This window comes from Porites lutea, chromosome 14 (genome assembly GCF_958299795.1).
Source record: "Porites lutea chromosome 14, jaPorLute2.1, whole genome shotgun sequence".
In the NCBI taxonomy this organism is placed as follows: domain Eukaryota; kingdom Metazoa; phylum Cnidaria; class Anthozoa; order Scleractinia; family Poritidae; genus Porites; species Porites lutea.
This window is the reverse complement of record NC_133214.1, coordinates 11,553,635-11,570,061: the sequence shown is the minus strand read 5'-3', so window position 1 is coordinate 11,570,061 and position 16,427 is coordinate 11,553,635. Positions and strand designations below refer to the sequence as shown.

Genomic DNA, 16,427 nt, shown 5'->3' with positions numbered 1-16,427 from the left:
TACTCGAGTAAATTATGCTTCAAGCGACGTCAAGTTTAATAGCCTAACATTTATTTCCTTCCAAGAAAATTATCAAACTGTCGAAATATATTTCTACTCATATCATGTTATTCCACTCAATAAAACAATATCTAATTATTTTTATTAGTTTCTTTCAATATTATTCCCTAACGGTATTGTTTCTACGTAAGTTACGCATCTTTACTAAATAAAATACTTTTCAATAACTATAATTACTCTTAAGCAGCAAGCACGTCACTTAATTCATGTATTTTTTTGCCGGAACGAAAAAGGTCTGTTGAACTTTGTAAGCAAGAGAATAAAGCTTGTTTACAGGATTAACTTAGGGCCTGTTTACATGGAGGTGGGGGACCCAAGGTAGGTGAGGTAAAATACGGCGGGTCACCCCAGTTATCATGTAAACGTGATCAAATTAAAATTAGAGATTATATGGACAAACGGGCTACCCCACCTAAGCGGGTTACCTCACCTACCTGATGTCCCCCACCTCCATGTAAACAGGCCCTTACTCGGTACAGCTTTCGAAAAAATAAGCTGCCTTTCAAACTTCTAAAACCAAAATTTCAAGGCCGCATACTTTCGAATTAAAGTCCATATCTAAATATTAATTATTGTTTCATTGGAAGAACTTAGAATATTATATGATCTTTTATACCCTACCTGAAGAAGGTGAAACAGAACTCATAAATTATGAAATGCGTGCGTTGTACCGTTCGCGATAGCCGAATTAGGTCACCGCCGCCTGGTTAGCTAAGTTGGGAGAGCGCCGGTCTGCTGAGCGGGAGGTCGCGGGTTCAAACCCCGGCAGGACCAACACTTAGGGTCTTTAAATAACTGAGAAGAAAGTGCTGCCTCTGTAATGACATCTGCAAATGGTAAGACTTTCTAGTCTTCTCGGATAAGGACGAAAAACCGTAGGTCCCGTCTCACAGCACTTTCACTGATCTGTCCTTGTGAGACGTAAAAGAACCCACACTACTGTTCGAAAAGAGTAGGGGACGTAGACCCCGGTGGTGTGGCCAACCTTTACGGGTTGTGGGATTGGGTAGGGATGGCACCTTGCATGGGACCTATGAGTCCCGTTCGTGCCTATTCCCTCTGGGCAGGCCTGTGTCCAGAAAAGCTTGTAAAAAAAAAAAGAAAAGAAATGTCTTGACGCAGCACCCACACTAAAATATGAACCCTTAAACAGCTCCATCACCGTACACAACGTTTGAATGATGATGATATTTAAATGTAACGCTTCTAAACAGCTGTAGCCGTAATTAAAAGACGAACAAATTGTGAAGAATCATTATGGCGTTCTCAAAATGCCCTTGTTTGACCTTTAGCAATGTCACGTTTATTTAGATGCCAAAATCTCATTGGTTCCTAAGCATCAACCGATAGTACCTTCAACCTTATTGGCCCCTGCAACAAACATACGAACAGACAAAGCCACAAAGATACAAACTTTTTTTTCAAAATAGCTCAACAAAAGACTTAAGAGTGAATTCATTAGTTACGATTAATGATCTTAAGTCTTTCCGCCTACACTATGATTTACTTAACTTGTTGTAATCACCCTATGGTCCGAAGTTACCGTAAAATTCCGAAAATAAGCCCCGGGGCTTATATTTTTCAAAGGCCCCTTTTGAGGGGCTTATTTTTTTAGGGGCTTATATTCGGAGGGAAATTTGCGTTTCAAAATCGATTCGGCTAGCCTTATAGTTGGAAGTAAATTTACCGTTTTTGCTTTGTCCCCCCCCCCCCCCCCCCCCGCCCGGGTGGGACTTATATTTGGAGAGGCGGTTTAACGGAGGGTTTTTTTTTGCGTTAACGCTTTGGGGGGGCCGGGCTTATATTTGGAGGGGCTTATTTTCGGAATATTACGGTATTTTATACTGTCGGCTATGTTTCACTTGTTTTGTTCGAGGAGGCCTTCTTTCTCATAAGCTTTCTAGTTTTTTAGGTCTCCCCGGCCACAATTCTTTTTTTTCTAGTAGCGAATATATAACAAATAAATAAATAGGTAAACAAATAAATAATAAATAAATACAATAAAAATGTAACTTTCCTATTGGTTTCCGAGCTAGTTTAATAAGTTTGGGACATCATCATTGCGACCCCATAGCCTTCATGTCTTGGCCCCAGGTTGTCGAGAACTTTCTTTAAAAGTCTTCTCTTGATAGACCCGGGCCAAACACATGCGGGACACCAACCTCGTTCCCAGGGTTCTATGGAGCGAGAGAGAACCTGGGAACGACGTTGGCGGGACACCGGTGATCGGCAAGGCAAGGATTCAAATAAAATGATACAATTGCTTTAATTTGTTTTAACCATGATTGTAATTTGTAATTTGTTTACCCATACCCTAATCCAGGGGACCGGGAAACGGACGCTCTGGAAAAATCCAAAACCGGAACTACAAAATCCTGGTTCCGGTTTAATTCCGCCTGCGTGAAGTTGTCTACCCATTTGACCAAGAGAAGTTTCCGAGGGAATTTTGCCTTTCTCGCACATTGTTGAAATTTACTCCTTCGAAGCAGTCCTTTTCTTCACATGATCTCGACCGGTGTATTTACTGAAGAAAGTAACTCGAAAGGACTGTTCAAGGAGACCGAAAAAGAAAAAAATTAAATACCGCGACTAAAACTTAGTTATGACGACACACATTCTTTTGTACTCAGAATGAGCACAGCTGTATGCAAATTTGAAAAGTTCAGTAACATGTATGCCGAGTAATTCTCTTGAAGAATGGCATTAAAATGACTTTCAAAAATAAGGCAAATTTTTGAACAAAATAACAATGTAGCGTGGTTTCGTGACTTATCGAGATAAACTTTTTTCTTAACGGTTTTAAGTCATATAAGATTGGTGTGTACACAAATGATCTGTTTCACGCTCAAAGTTTTTTTCACTTGCAAAGTTATTTGCAATCACAGATTTTTCGGATTCTTCTTGGTGATCCTTGGTTCTGACCACAAGGATCGCAGCGTCTGGGAACGAGATTGCCCAAGGAGCACTTACGAGTTCTCAAGAACTTGCTGAAACGTGTACGAGCGTTCCAGATAGAATCGAATCTGGAAGTGTTGGTTTTTTAAGAGAGAGGAAAACTGGAGTACCTGGAGAAAAACCTCTCGGAGTAAGGGAGAGAATCAACAAAAACAAATAATACCCACATATGGCGCCGACGCTGGGGTTCGAACCAAGGCCACATTGGTGGAAGGCGAATGCTCTCACCACTGCGCCACTCTTGCTCCCCTAAAGGCCGTAATAATACAAAATGAAAGGCAAACACCAATAGCTAAGGTAGCGTGATTGCCGCAAAGAACCATGACGCAGACATCAAAGATTTCACTTTTTTTCGGACGAGGGTGGGACATGTTATGTAGCACAGTATTACCACATTATTAATGCTGCCCACAAGGAACATTTTAAGACAAACTAAAATTTAACATGTGTGCCTTGTTGTCTTTCCCTATTTACATTTTCGTTTCTTTGCTGTTGACGGCTGAGGGCTGCTCATTGAACTGGATTCTGTTTCCACACTTCTCTGCAGAAAAAACAAATCATGAAATTATAATTATGCTATGGACGTAGAAAACACAAAATCCATTTTTCGAATATTCCCTACACTAAGTGCGCTTACAGAAGTCAGAACTGGCCGAACGGACAGGTCATTGTGAACGACAAATAAGCTTTTCTCTAAAGTTTTGGCTCAAAAAGAAAACCATCAATTGTTGTTCGACCTACACAACGACGACGACGACGACCGCAATGGGAACAACATAATAGCAATAGGTTTAGATTAGCAAAACAAACCTTTGCACTTGCATCACGCTTTTTTGTAATTTCTCTGCCGTCCTTGCAAGACCACAACATGAAAATGCCTAAATTCACGTTTTGTGGAGCAAGTGAACACAAAATAACGATTTTCTTCTCTTTCTTTTTTTCAAAGTCAGATACAGCTTTTAGAATTCAACTCCAGAAAAATTCATTAACATCTGACAAATTGAATGACATGGAATAAGAGCAATGAATTTTGAAACGGCGTAAATTCACTTTTTACGGAACGTTTTCGCCACCGTCCTCCCTCTTCGTACTTTGCTTAAGGTCCCAATACAATACCGACAACACAACGCGAATGTTGTTGAAACTCGTTAAATATGATGCTAAGTCAGACAATAGTAGACATATTTTAAATAATTATGCTTGAATGCAGTATACTTTGTATAATAAATTAACACTACTACTGTTTTTACTACTGTTTTACGGTTAATTTCCCTTTTAAATTGCCCAATAGAATTGGTCTTTGGGAGTGAGGCTCGATTAGTGCGTAGTCAGCTTGCAGTGCATTGCAGAGATTCACTACGAGCGTGCCTTTGTTTGAACAGGGTTAAAAAAAAGAGATTTTACCACATATTGAGTTCAATCGATTTTATTATCTATTTTCGAGTCCCTCATAATACACTCCGTTTGCTCCCTAAATTTTGCATAGACCATTGTGTCCAAATGCTCCCCAGAGCAAGCAAGAATAAGAGTTTTATGTCAAGTCAACGTAAGCCTACAAAAAAAATAAAACAAAAAATATATAAAATGTTATGATTGCGCCTGCACTTATGCATTGTGTCTTCTACAGGCCATTTTTAATTATACTACTGTTTTACTCAGTAATGTTGCAAGCGCTTACCTTATTAGATTTAGACTGCTTCTTTCGTTTTATGTCAAGGTTTTCAGTTTCAAATTTCTTTAAATGAGATGTAAAGAGAACCTGCCAACAAAACAGATTGAGCCAGCATGAATATAATTACTCTGCAAAACAGGGGTGGCTTTTGCTTGTTTTTACCAAAATGTTTGAGTTTGGAAGAATTGACCAGAACATTTATGATTTTGCTAGTAGAGCGCACACGCAAAAGTAACTCCATGGGTAAGACAACTTATCAATGTGGAAATGTCAGTCACGACGACAGCATTTGCACGTATGCCTACCCCCTGTACAAACCCTGGTGTTTCTGGTAAGAAAGTGAGGCAAATTCCAAGCAAACTGTGTTTGCCATGAGAGGCAGTTGGCCTTGCAATTGAAAATAACTTGACTTGGCTTGAATTTTTTTTCTTTAAGAACTGTTAGGAGTGAAGCAAACTGACATAAATCATCGTTACGGCCCTTGGGAGTTGAATGAGCAAGTTTTATCTTAAAGGCGTCAAAATAGAAGATTTCGAGTTCTAGACAACTTAGAGGAAAAATAATGCTGCAACTGAGCCAAAACTAATTTTGCAGCTGGTCAAAAACGATTGAGGTATGCAATGGTCTTGGACTTTAATTTAAAAAAACAAACAAACAAGCAAACAAACAAAAAACAAGACAAAACAAAAACACTGGACAAATCCCAATGAAAGTTGGAAAAAAGAACTGATCAAGCAGAGAGATTTTCAAGGCATTAATATCTAAAACAGACTGCACCACCTCACATTTTAAGCTTGATAAATCATTGCTGCTTGTTTATTCACATATACAAAAGGAAAAAACAAACAAGCAAGCAAAACAAAAGATTACCGACTGTGCCCATCCTGCATACTTTCCAAACAGAAAACGATAGTGATCCCCTAATGATGAAAAAAAGTCCATTAGGAGCTGAAACTGCTTGTACTGTATCAAATAATAATTAACAACTTGGAAATTATTAAAACGACAAAACCCTAGAACACATGTATTTCTAATTGACTAGAATGTACCACAACTATTTTAGGTAAGAGATCAAGACACAGGAAAAATGCACAAGCCATCAGCTAATAGCCTGCAAATACAGCTGTCTCTTATTGTACACCACTGTGACCTGTCCCTTGCGGTGGATTCACTATGGTCCAACAAGAGAAATTTCCAAAAGCTAAGCAAAGCACTTGAAAACTAAGGTTGTTACTTCCACTGTTCAAAGTTTCTACCTTACTATTAGGATGTGAGTCTAGGGGCTGCAGATTACATGAGTCAGGCTTGCTCACTTTGTCAAGATTGCAGCATGTTAATTAAATGCAACAAAGCCGATTGCATGACAACTGAGCCAGCCAAGTTAGCTGGGATCCCAAGGTATCAAGATGGCGTAAAGTGACATAGCAAGCCAGCCCCTCAGACTGGGCCTTCCTGGCTCATGTAATCAGCCCTTTACAAAGCATTATGAAATGTAACTAAGTGTTTGAAAACTGAAACTGGTATCACTATCACACCTTCACAGATTATAAGTTTACTTAGGCAGAAGGCATTTGCAATGAAAAGAGGCTAGCTACAATAACCACTGAACTGCCTACTAGCCACAACCACCCATGCTGATTCATGACCCTTGTGCCACTTGTGACATCATCGTACTAAGCGTACTAATGTAATAAGACCAAAAAAATGGCGACAGACGTAGAGCATGGCCGTACTAAGCGTACTAATGTACTAACACCGAATAAAACACCAACATAAATAGAACATGGCCGCACTAAGCGTACTAACGTACAAAGACCAAATAAAATACCAACATATATAGAACATGGCCGCACTGAACGTACTAACGTACAAAGACCAAATAAAATACCAACATATATAGAACATGGCCATATTAAGCATACCAACGTATAAAGGCCGCATAAAATGCCAACTTTTAATATTTTTAGGCCGTATTTAGTGTATCAATAATGTTTTAAAGGCTGGAAAATGCTACCATACGTTGCAAACATATGGCCGCGCTAACAATACAATGTTCTGTGGCACTTTGTAATACCTATTACATTTTGTAATAAACTTGTCGCACTTTGTAATAACACCTCTCGCACTTTTCAATAAACTTGAAAATTATGGTGCAGACTGGTGCAACTATGGGTGTAGATTGGTGCAGTTTGGAGAATGTTGGTGCAGATTGGTGCAACTTGTTGCAGATTGGTGTATGTTTCGTACAACTCGGTGCACATTGGTGCAGTTTGGTAAAACTTGGTGCAGATTGTAGCAGTTTCGTCCATGCTGGTGCAGATTGATGTAGTTTGGTGCAGATTGGTACAGTTTGCTGTACATTGGTGCAGTTTGGTCCATGTTTGTGCACTTTGATGTAGTTTGGTGCAACTTGGTGCAGATTGGTACAGTTTGGTGCAACTTGGTCCAGTTAAGAGAAACTTTTGGCCATGTTGAGGCATATTGGTGCAGCTTGGTTAATGTTGGTGCAGTTTGGTGCAACTTGATGCAGATCGGTGCACCTTGGTGTATATTGGTGCAGTTTGGTGCAACTTGGTGCAGTTTGGTGCAAATTAGTGCACATTGGTGCAGTTCGGTGCCAATTGGTGCAGTTTGGTCCAACTTGGGGCAAACTGGCGCACATTAGTGCAGTTTGGTGCAGATTGCTGCAGATTGGTAAAGTATGGTGCAACTTGGTGAAGATTAGTGCAGCTTCGTTAATATGTTGGTGCAGTTTGGTGCAACTTAATGCAGATTGCTGCATGTTGGTGCGCCTTGGTGTATATTGGTGCAGTTTGGGCCATGTTGGGCAGATTGGCGCAGATTTGTGCAACGTGGTGTAGTTTGGAGTAGTTTGGGCCATGTTGGGGCAGACTGGTGCAACTCAGTGCAGATTGGGGCATGTTTGGTGCAGATTGGTGTAGTTTGGTGCAAGTTGGTGCAGATTGAAGCAGTTTCGTCCATGTTAGTGAAGACTGATCTAGTTTGGTACCGATTTGTACAGTTTAGTCAATGTTGGTGCCGTTTGATGCAGTTTGGTGCAACTTGGTGCAGATTGGTACAGTTTGGTGCAACTTGGTGTAGTTAGGAGGACTTTGGGCCATGTTGAGGCACATTGGTACAGTTTGGTGCAACTTGATGCAGATTGGTGCACCTTGGTGTACATTTGTAATAAACTTAAAAATTACGGTGCAGACTGGTGCAACTATAGGTGTAGATTGGTGCAGTTTGGAGCATGTAGGTGCAGATTGGTGCAGTTTGGTCGCCTTGATGTAGGTTGGTCCAGTTTGGTGCCACATGTTGCGGATTGGTGCATGTTTCATGCAACTCGGTGCACATTGGTGTAGTTTGGTGCAGATTGGCGCAGTTTGGTGTAACTTGGTGCAGATTGAAGCAGTTTCGTCCATGTTGGTGCAGGTTAATGCAGTTTGATGCAGCTTGGTGCAGTTAGGAGGACTTTGGGCCATGTTGAGGCAGATTGGTGTAGTTTGGTGCAACTTGGTGAAGACTGGTGCAGCTTGGGTCATGTTGGTTCAGTTTGGTGTTAACTTGATGCAGATTGGTGCATGTTGGCGCACCTTGGTGTATATTGGTGCAGTTTGGCGCAGATTGGTGCAGTTTGGTGCAACTTGTTGCAGATTGGTGCATGTTTCGTGCAACTCGGTACACATTGGTGCAGTTTGGGCCACGTTGGGGCAGATTGGTGCAACTTAGTGCAGATTAGGCCATGGTTGGTGCAGACGGGTGCAGTTTGGCGCAAGTTGGTGCAGATTGAATCAGTTTGGTGCAGTTTGGGCCATAGTACGTTAGTACGCTTAGTACGGCTGTATTCTATGTATGATAGTATTTTATTCAGTCTTAGTAGATTGGTACGATTAGTACAGCCATGCTCTATGAATGTTGGTATGTTTTTTGGTCTTAGTACGTTAGTACGCTTAGTACAGCCTGCTCTGTGTATGTTGGTGTTTTACTCGGTCTTAGTACGTTGCTACCCTTAGTACGACCACGTTCTATGTGTGTTGGTATTTTACTTGGTCTTGGTACATTGCTACCCTTAGTGCGGCCATGTTCCATGTATGATGGTCTTAGTATGGCCTTGTTCTTTGTATGTTAGTACAGTTAGTACGGCTGTGTTCTATGTTTTTTGGCATTCTATTTGGTCTTAGTGCGTTAGTATCCATAGTACAGCTATGTTCTATTCTGCCTTGTTATGGTTGGTACGCTTATAATATAGTGCAGCCATGTTTCATTTTCATCGGTATGCATGAATGACTTTATTCGGCTTTGTCAGTCATGTTTTACCTCTATCAAATAGTGCTTTCATATGGAATAACGTTATTTAAGAAATGTTTCACAGTAAACACAGATCACAGAAGACAACAAAGACAACTGATAAATAAAAACATGCAGTGACTTACAGGGAAAAAACAGGCCCTCTTCATGATTAAAGGGACACAGCTGTAAGACCGCACTGACCTGGAGACTACTTTTGCCAGTTTGAAAAGCATTTACCTCAACCCAAAATCAAATGTTCGCATCGGATACATCTAGAAATCTGCTTCAATCTTGCCTAGTGTTTCATTTGATCCTCGATCTTTTACTGAAAACTTCTTTTTGGGCAAACTTTTACTCATCCTATTACATTATTTCATCATATTTGGTTAAAAACAGTATCCAAAGGAACATGAACAGAGGGGGTGAGAAACGCGTAAGCACTGGGCAGGAGAAATCGCATTGGTTTACCAAAACAACAAGAGAAATGAATAAAAAACGGTGAGCAAATTATCTTTTAAGATATTTCGAAAATCGATGTAAACGGTTACATGTATTTAGAAAATCAAGCTTTTTCGACCTTGAACCTTCAACAATGATTCAAACTTCTGTAATTTCACACCTCTTAGTACTGATGTTCGAATTCGGCAGTATTTGTCGATGTTTGGCTTACCCTGGACAAATCCATGGTGAATTCTCAATGGTATATAAAAAAATGAGTGTTCTGATATGGCTTAGGGTCTATAATCATGATTTCGGCTTGTAAATAGTTCAACCCTTCAAGGTTTGTTTAGAGTATTCCGGATACTCTTCTCACTTTCTGTTTCTTGCTCATCTTTTGACATGCAAATCAGCTAAGAAATGGTATCTAATGTGCATGTGCATCAGCTGACTGTGTCCCTTTAACTTACTGGAGTAGTAGCTAAAGACATCAGAATACAGTATACACAACATCTGTTGAATTCAATAAACTAACAAAGGTCTCACTAAATTCCAAGTACACTTGTCAGGTGTACTAAGCAAAAAATAATAGAAAGAGGTGCCTAGAACACGCAGCATATGAAAAGGAAGGGCTCAAAATAATAGATCACATGATATTTTCCTTGTCATATTCCCCTCTTCATGCTCCTTGTGTCATACATGTACACCTATCACCACATTGCCTGCACCTTAAGCTACGTGTGACCTGCAAGGCATTGTGGGAAGGATACAACACAGAAGACTTTCTAAATCCTGTGAAATGCACGAGCATGGCCCCAAAAATGTTGGAAGAGCTATAGAAATGGATCCAACATTGTTGCACTACACTTCGGCGATCACGGAACCAAAAAAAATGTTGGGAGTTGTTGGCTCAAATTTTGACTGGTTTCAAACTTTGCACAACAACTCCATCAACATGTAACATTTAACAATATTGCATCTGTTTACATGGGGCTTAAAAATAGGTTTAATACCTTCTCCACTATTGATGACCATTATGACAAAAAAAAGTAAAAAAATAAAAATTAATTATTAAAAATCGTGCAGTGAAGGCCTTACATTGTAAATAGTGCATTACTTGAAACTTGCCTAAAAGTCAGAAATTGACCTCACCTATTTCTTTATACATCTTTGTAGTGAGTGACTTGGTTTTCTGTAGATGTGGCATGTAATGTTTAGTAGTCAGTTGCCAGACATGTGTGTCTACCGGCACTGCTTCAGTCTTGTCAAGTGACATTAGGCACACACAGTCAGCGACCTTAGCTCCAACACCTGGCAGCTCACAAAGAGCTAAAAAGCAAAGAAAAGTTACTGATGACTGACCCATACCAGGCTTATTTTCTTTTCATGTCTCCAACTGAGTTTATCTCTGGTATTTTTTGGTACCTGCACATTTCAGTCGACTGGACTGATATGGGATTTTACCATAATCCAGTCCCAAACATCCTCACAGATACACTGGACATGCCAGTTAAAGAACTAGACCAAATGAGAAAATTTGAGCTTGAAAGGTGGGCACATTTTTTTAGAAAAGAGCCTTCAGTATTTGCTGCAAATTTGCCTTCATAACAGTCACCATCTTTTACTTTGAAAGCAGTGGAAGACTGAGAAGAGTGGGTAGTGTAGTTGAGTTGGTGAACATAACATAAAAGGATGAAGTTGGAGATAGGGTGAAGGGGGAAGAATATATGCCTGCACATATTTGCTGTATCTGATTAGGGGTGTAACGATTCATATTCCTTGCGGTTCGATTCGATTTCGATTATTGCCTTTTGATTTCGATTATTTCGATTCGATTATGTAAATGTTTCTTAATTCTTATAACATAACGCGTAATGTAACAACATACAACCCTAAACCCTCAATTTGAGAATAGTACCAGGGACAGGAGGATTCACAGTCACTTGGTTAGTTGCCATGTTTGAGAACCTGACAAAGAGTGTGTCACCCATAGTTTGCCTTATTTGGAAATTCTCAAGGGGTGGTTGAAGGACAGCATTTTTACCAGGCAACACAAAAAGGCGCACGAAATGCTATCGTCTTTGCTCGTCAATCATAAACGCACAATTTAAAGCGTTCTGGATTCCGATTTTACAATCTAATAACTCACTAAGGGCACCCTGGAAAAGGTGTGCAAAAATCAAACCAAAATCAAAACATGGAACCAAAGAATCGTGAATCGAACCGAACGGTCATAATCGCAATTAATCGAGAATTTAATTAATCGTTGCACCACCATATCTGATTGCTGTTTTATTATATAACAGTTTGATGAATGCCTGCCCAGTGAACTTTAAGTGTGACCAAAGAACTCAGTGAAAATAAAATTATGAATGGCTTCACATATTTCAATTAATTTTTGCTGTTGGAAAGAAATATCTGTGTTCATCTTAGTAACATATGTCTTGTAAGGACTTAGCAGCAAGCAAAACTATATATTCTTCCAAAAGCATTATTTATTCTGGCTCTAGAAAATGACCTTCTTTGTTTGTGTTTAGGAAATTCTGAGTCAGAGTAAAAGCTTATGGTTAAAAGAACATTTCAGATCCAGTCACAAAGCAAAAGAGACAAAAATAAAGTTGCCTATGAAAAGTAATAACTAAAATAGTGAGAGTGAGATGCAACAAGAATACACAGGAAATTCAGATAACTGGCAGCATTTGAAATGTTAGCCAAGTCTCCACTGCCCCATTTCCAGCCTCCTGTGACTCATGCTACAACCAAAGCAAAATGTTAATGCTTGCATATCCCCCCAAATAAAAAGCACCGTCAAAACAGGGTAGGAAAACTGGTAGGGGGGGAATGATTTTTGTAGCTCTCCAAGGCAGGCATTTCCTCTCTCCTTGTGCATGTCCTTCTCCCGGTAACTGGTCAAGTCGCCCAAAAGTCATCTCACCCAAAGTTGTGTCACCCAAAACCAGAGCTATGTGGCCTAAAATTTTAGTTAAGCTTGCCTAAAATGTTGAGTTATGTCACCCAAAAGTTTAGTAAAGAGTGTATGTTAAATATATCTTGTTCAACGGAGTGTGATCTCATTCTTTAAGCGATTAATGAGATGATTACAAGTGGGATCAATTTTATCATATCTTGTTTTTTAAGCGATGATGACACAAAACAAGCATAGATGAGTGAGGATAGATGAGGATAGATGAGTAACATATCTTGTTCTTTAAGCCTTGATGAAATGAAACATGCATGATAAATGAGCGATACAACTTGTTCTTTAAGATTTGGTGAGATGAAACAAGTGTGATAAAGGTGTCAGGACTTTGTAGAGCATGAGAAATGTTTGGGCAGGGTTGTTACTAAAATTTCAAGTTGCCGGGTAAGTACAACAAGTAGGCGGGGAATCAAACAGCAACGAATTTCTTTTGGCTCTATTTTTCTTCTATTTTCCAATAAAAGTAGCCGGGAACCACACTCATAGTAGCCGGGGGAAATCCCCGGCCCCCGGCTCTTAGTGACAGCCCTGTTTGGGCATCATAACTTTGAGCGAGATGACTTTCGGGTGACTTGACTGTAAACCTCTCCTCCCTTACAGTCAACACTGCTAAAGAATCCTCCGAAAGGGTTAGGAAGAGATTGATGTGACTCATCTAGAAAGACTGGAGCACAATAGGGCCATTTATACGAGGAAAAATAAGAAGCATCCTAAATAAGACACAAACTATCCCCTATAAATGGCACATTAAGATGCGACTTAGCAAAGACGTGTCTTATCAAAGAACAGGTGTTAAGGGCTGTTCTTAGATAGGATGCGTCTTAGATAAATTTAAAACAAAATGTGCCGTTTGTACGGGATAGTTTGAGTCTTATTTAGGACGCGTCCTATGTAAGACATGCCTTATTTTTCCTCGTTTAAATGGCCCTAATATTAATGTGTGCTGTATCAGGTACGACTTACCTGCATGGGCCTCTTCATAAGAGACACTTCTTAATTTTTCCAACCAGCCACTGTCATGATGTTTAAGAATAAAACAAGCACTTTGACTAATAAACTTTGCTCGATATCCAAAGCCCATCTTCCGTAAATTTTCTTCAACTTTTGCACCGGTCAAATCTTTTAAACAAGGAAAAGTGAAATATGTCACTCCATGCAATTCTCCCAATTTCTGGCCATATGCCTGGCACAGTTTTTCAACCATTCCACTTATCCGTGGGATATTGTTGTTTGATGAGCAAATGAAAGAAAATAAATTTTCCACTGGATCTTGTCGTAGAACTCTGACGCCTCGGAATTCGTCTGAAACTTTAGCAAAGTGTGGGTCACTTGTTTTCCACTGGTCAAAAAGGATCTCTACATCTACGTCGTCCACTTGAAAGTAATCTCTCAAAATAGACTCGTAAATTTTCGATCCCTTATCCTTTTCACTTTCCGAAGAGATCTGAACTTCTTCTAAGACCCGTTTTCCGCGTGATGAGTGTGGTCCATTTGACGACTTATAAACACGGTACAAAATTTCACCTTGTTCTAACTGTTTTAGAATCCAAACGAAGCCGCAGATAACACTGGTCCACTCGCCAGGTGCTGTTTCTTTCCATCTGAATGACTGTCCACTTTGTAAGGTGAGGTCTAAACGTACTCCTGGTTTGTTGAAAAGTAGCTTTCTCCACACAGTCGCCATAATTTTCACTTAAAACAGTTGATCATGTTCATGTTCAACACTGCCGCCATATTGGAAACTCGACCGCATCACGAAATGTATCTTGGGAACGAATCTTTTGTTCTCGTGGAGAAGGGGATGAGCGACAACCGCGACCGCAACGAGAACGACGAGAAAAGCACTGGATTTAGATTACTGAAACAACAACCTTGCACGTACATCACTCTTTTTTGTGCATTTCTTTGCCGTCGCTGCACGTGCACGACTACCACGTGAAAGTACCTAATTTCACGTTGTGTGAAGGACGTGAACACAAGTCGACTTTCTTTTTTTTTCCTGGATTTTGATGAAGTCTTTTAGCATTCAACTCCAGAAAAATTGCCAACATTTGACCAACTGAACCAGCTGGAATAAGCGCGATAAAGGAGCCATAAACGGTATTATCTTATAGACTTTCAAAAAAATCATTCCTCCGTTATGGCTCTGCATCAAAATAATTGATTGCAAAAGAGTAAAAATTGCTATGATCCTTTTGCTGTAAACGTAGCTTTCTCCACTTAGCCGACATAATTTTTATTTATAAGAGTTGATCATTGGTTGAGAAATTGTGCTTATTTACTGACATTCGATCCCCTAGTCCAACAGAATTGTATGTGCAAAGGGAGTGTGACGCCTATCGTCCTTATCCTTTTGCTGCCGTGATGGGATATACCCTTTGCACATTAACGATTAGAATTAGAATTAGAATCCGAGAAGACTAGAAATTCTAACCCTTTGCAGATTGTAACTGTAATATTCGCAGCAACGCTTTGAGGATGTGTTGTTACTTACATAACAAAGGGGATCAAGTCTGGCTGGTACCCAGACTTCTCTCTCTCTCTCTCGATAAAAATGTGCGCGCAAAGGAAGGCGGGAAGGAGACAACGGGCGAGACAGCGCTCCGCCTGCCGTCTATACCCTTCCCATGGTCCCTTACGGTTCATCACCAGTCACTCGCGTTTCGCGCTCGCCTCTACCATGCGAAACACGAAGCGCCTGAGGAGGAGGCTGGGAACAAGTTGTTAAAATCGCAGAAGACTCTGACGAAAAATCGTGAAATTTGTAAATTTTGCAATTGCCCGTAAAACTTTAAAATCCGCAGCGCCGCTTTTCGCAAGCTCTTCGCGAAAAATCGTTAATTTTGTAAATTTCGTAGCAGAGTTCAATCCTGGACATAAGGGAATTCTTGAGATGTTTTTGTACATGTAATTTTGTCACTGCCATCAGGTGTACCAGGTTAATTTCTCCCTTCTCTTTCTTTGCCATCATGGTACCTTTACATTAGGCCCGAGTTTTGTGAGGATCGAAAACCCAATCCTGATTGATTTGTTTCCACTACATGGAATGTGAGCTCTTGGTCAACATTTGACTTGGATTTCACAGGCAATTTTACAGTTCCTAATACTGTGAGATTATCTTCTGAGTAGCTGGGGAGGGGGGCATTCCCTTGAATCTTCTTGAGTTCCTTTAGTGGCATTTTATTAACTTATGAACCAGTGTCCACTTTTAGTCGCATGAGCTGTCCTTGTACTGATAAAGTCACATAGCAATCGTCTTTCTGAATTTTGACTTCTGAATTGACTGATCCTTCAAACAATGGGGACTCGCAATTGCACTCTTCGTCTTCCGCCTGCCGTTAGCCCGTGGACGTTTTTTCACTGACCGGCACATGCTCTTGACACGGATGCTTACAATTGCGGTATGTCTTGCCATACACCGGCCTTTTCTCGTAAAGCACGTCTTATTCCAAAATGTCTACAATTAAATACCTTGCTTGAAGAGGGTCTATCTTCATTGGCTGAGGGTATTCTTTTGAGTGAAGGGTGTTTTTCTTCTCCATTCTAATTCCATCATGTTCCATGTACAGATGAGTGGCTTGTCGACCTTGTCATGTCCTTTAATTGTCTTTCTGTTACCTCTGCAGATCGAACTACGTCTATAGCCTTTTCCAGGGCGAGGTCTGAAATCCTGAGCAATCTCTCTCTTGTCCGTAGCGTCATTGATACCAAGCAAAATTCTGTTTTTGATAAGCGAGTTTTTCAAGGTGACGAATTCACATGTTTCACTTATCTTCCTCAGCACGGTAACATATTGATCAATAATTTCATCACTTTCTTGGGCTCTAGAAAAGAACTTGTATCTCCTGTAATTAATGTTTTTCCTCGGTTGACGGTGTTCCTCAAATTTCTCTAAGACTTTGTCTATCTTTTTGTAATCACCTTCTGCATCCCATGTCAGAGTCACAGCTGAGTCACGCAGAGTGTTAAAAACATCGACGGCATCGTTCAGTGATCGTTCCCAAAGTAGCCTAACTACTCTGGTGGCAC

General features: G+C 40.2%; 1 protein-coding gene across 2 annotated transcripts; it reads right to left on the bottom strand.

The window, feature by feature from the left end:
* Window positions 1–1,791: 1,791 nt before the first annotated feature.
* Window positions 1,792–14,141, bottom strand: LOC140924615 (N-glycosylase/DNA lyase-like). Of its 2 annotated transcripts, XM_073374634.1 has the most exons (5): window positions 13,362–14,141; window positions 10,571–10,747; window positions 5,558–5,607; window positions 4,694–4,774; window positions 1,793–3,556 (listed from the first exon to the last, which is right to left on the bottom strand). In XM_073374634.1, the coding sequence occupies exons 1-5, from the start codon at window positions 14,080–14,082 to the stop codon at window positions 3,482–3,484; spliced, it is 1,104 nt and encodes a 367-aa protein (XP_073230735.1). In that variant the 5' UTR covers window positions 14,083–14,141; the 3' UTR covers window positions 1,793–3,481. The 2 variants fall into 2 exon arrangements, with proteins under 2 accessions (XP_073230736.1, XP_073230735.1); XM_073374635.1 differs by lacking the exon at window positions 4,694–4,774 and having other exon boundaries at window positions 1,792–3,556.
* Window positions 14,142–16,427: the final 2,286 nt, after the last annotated feature.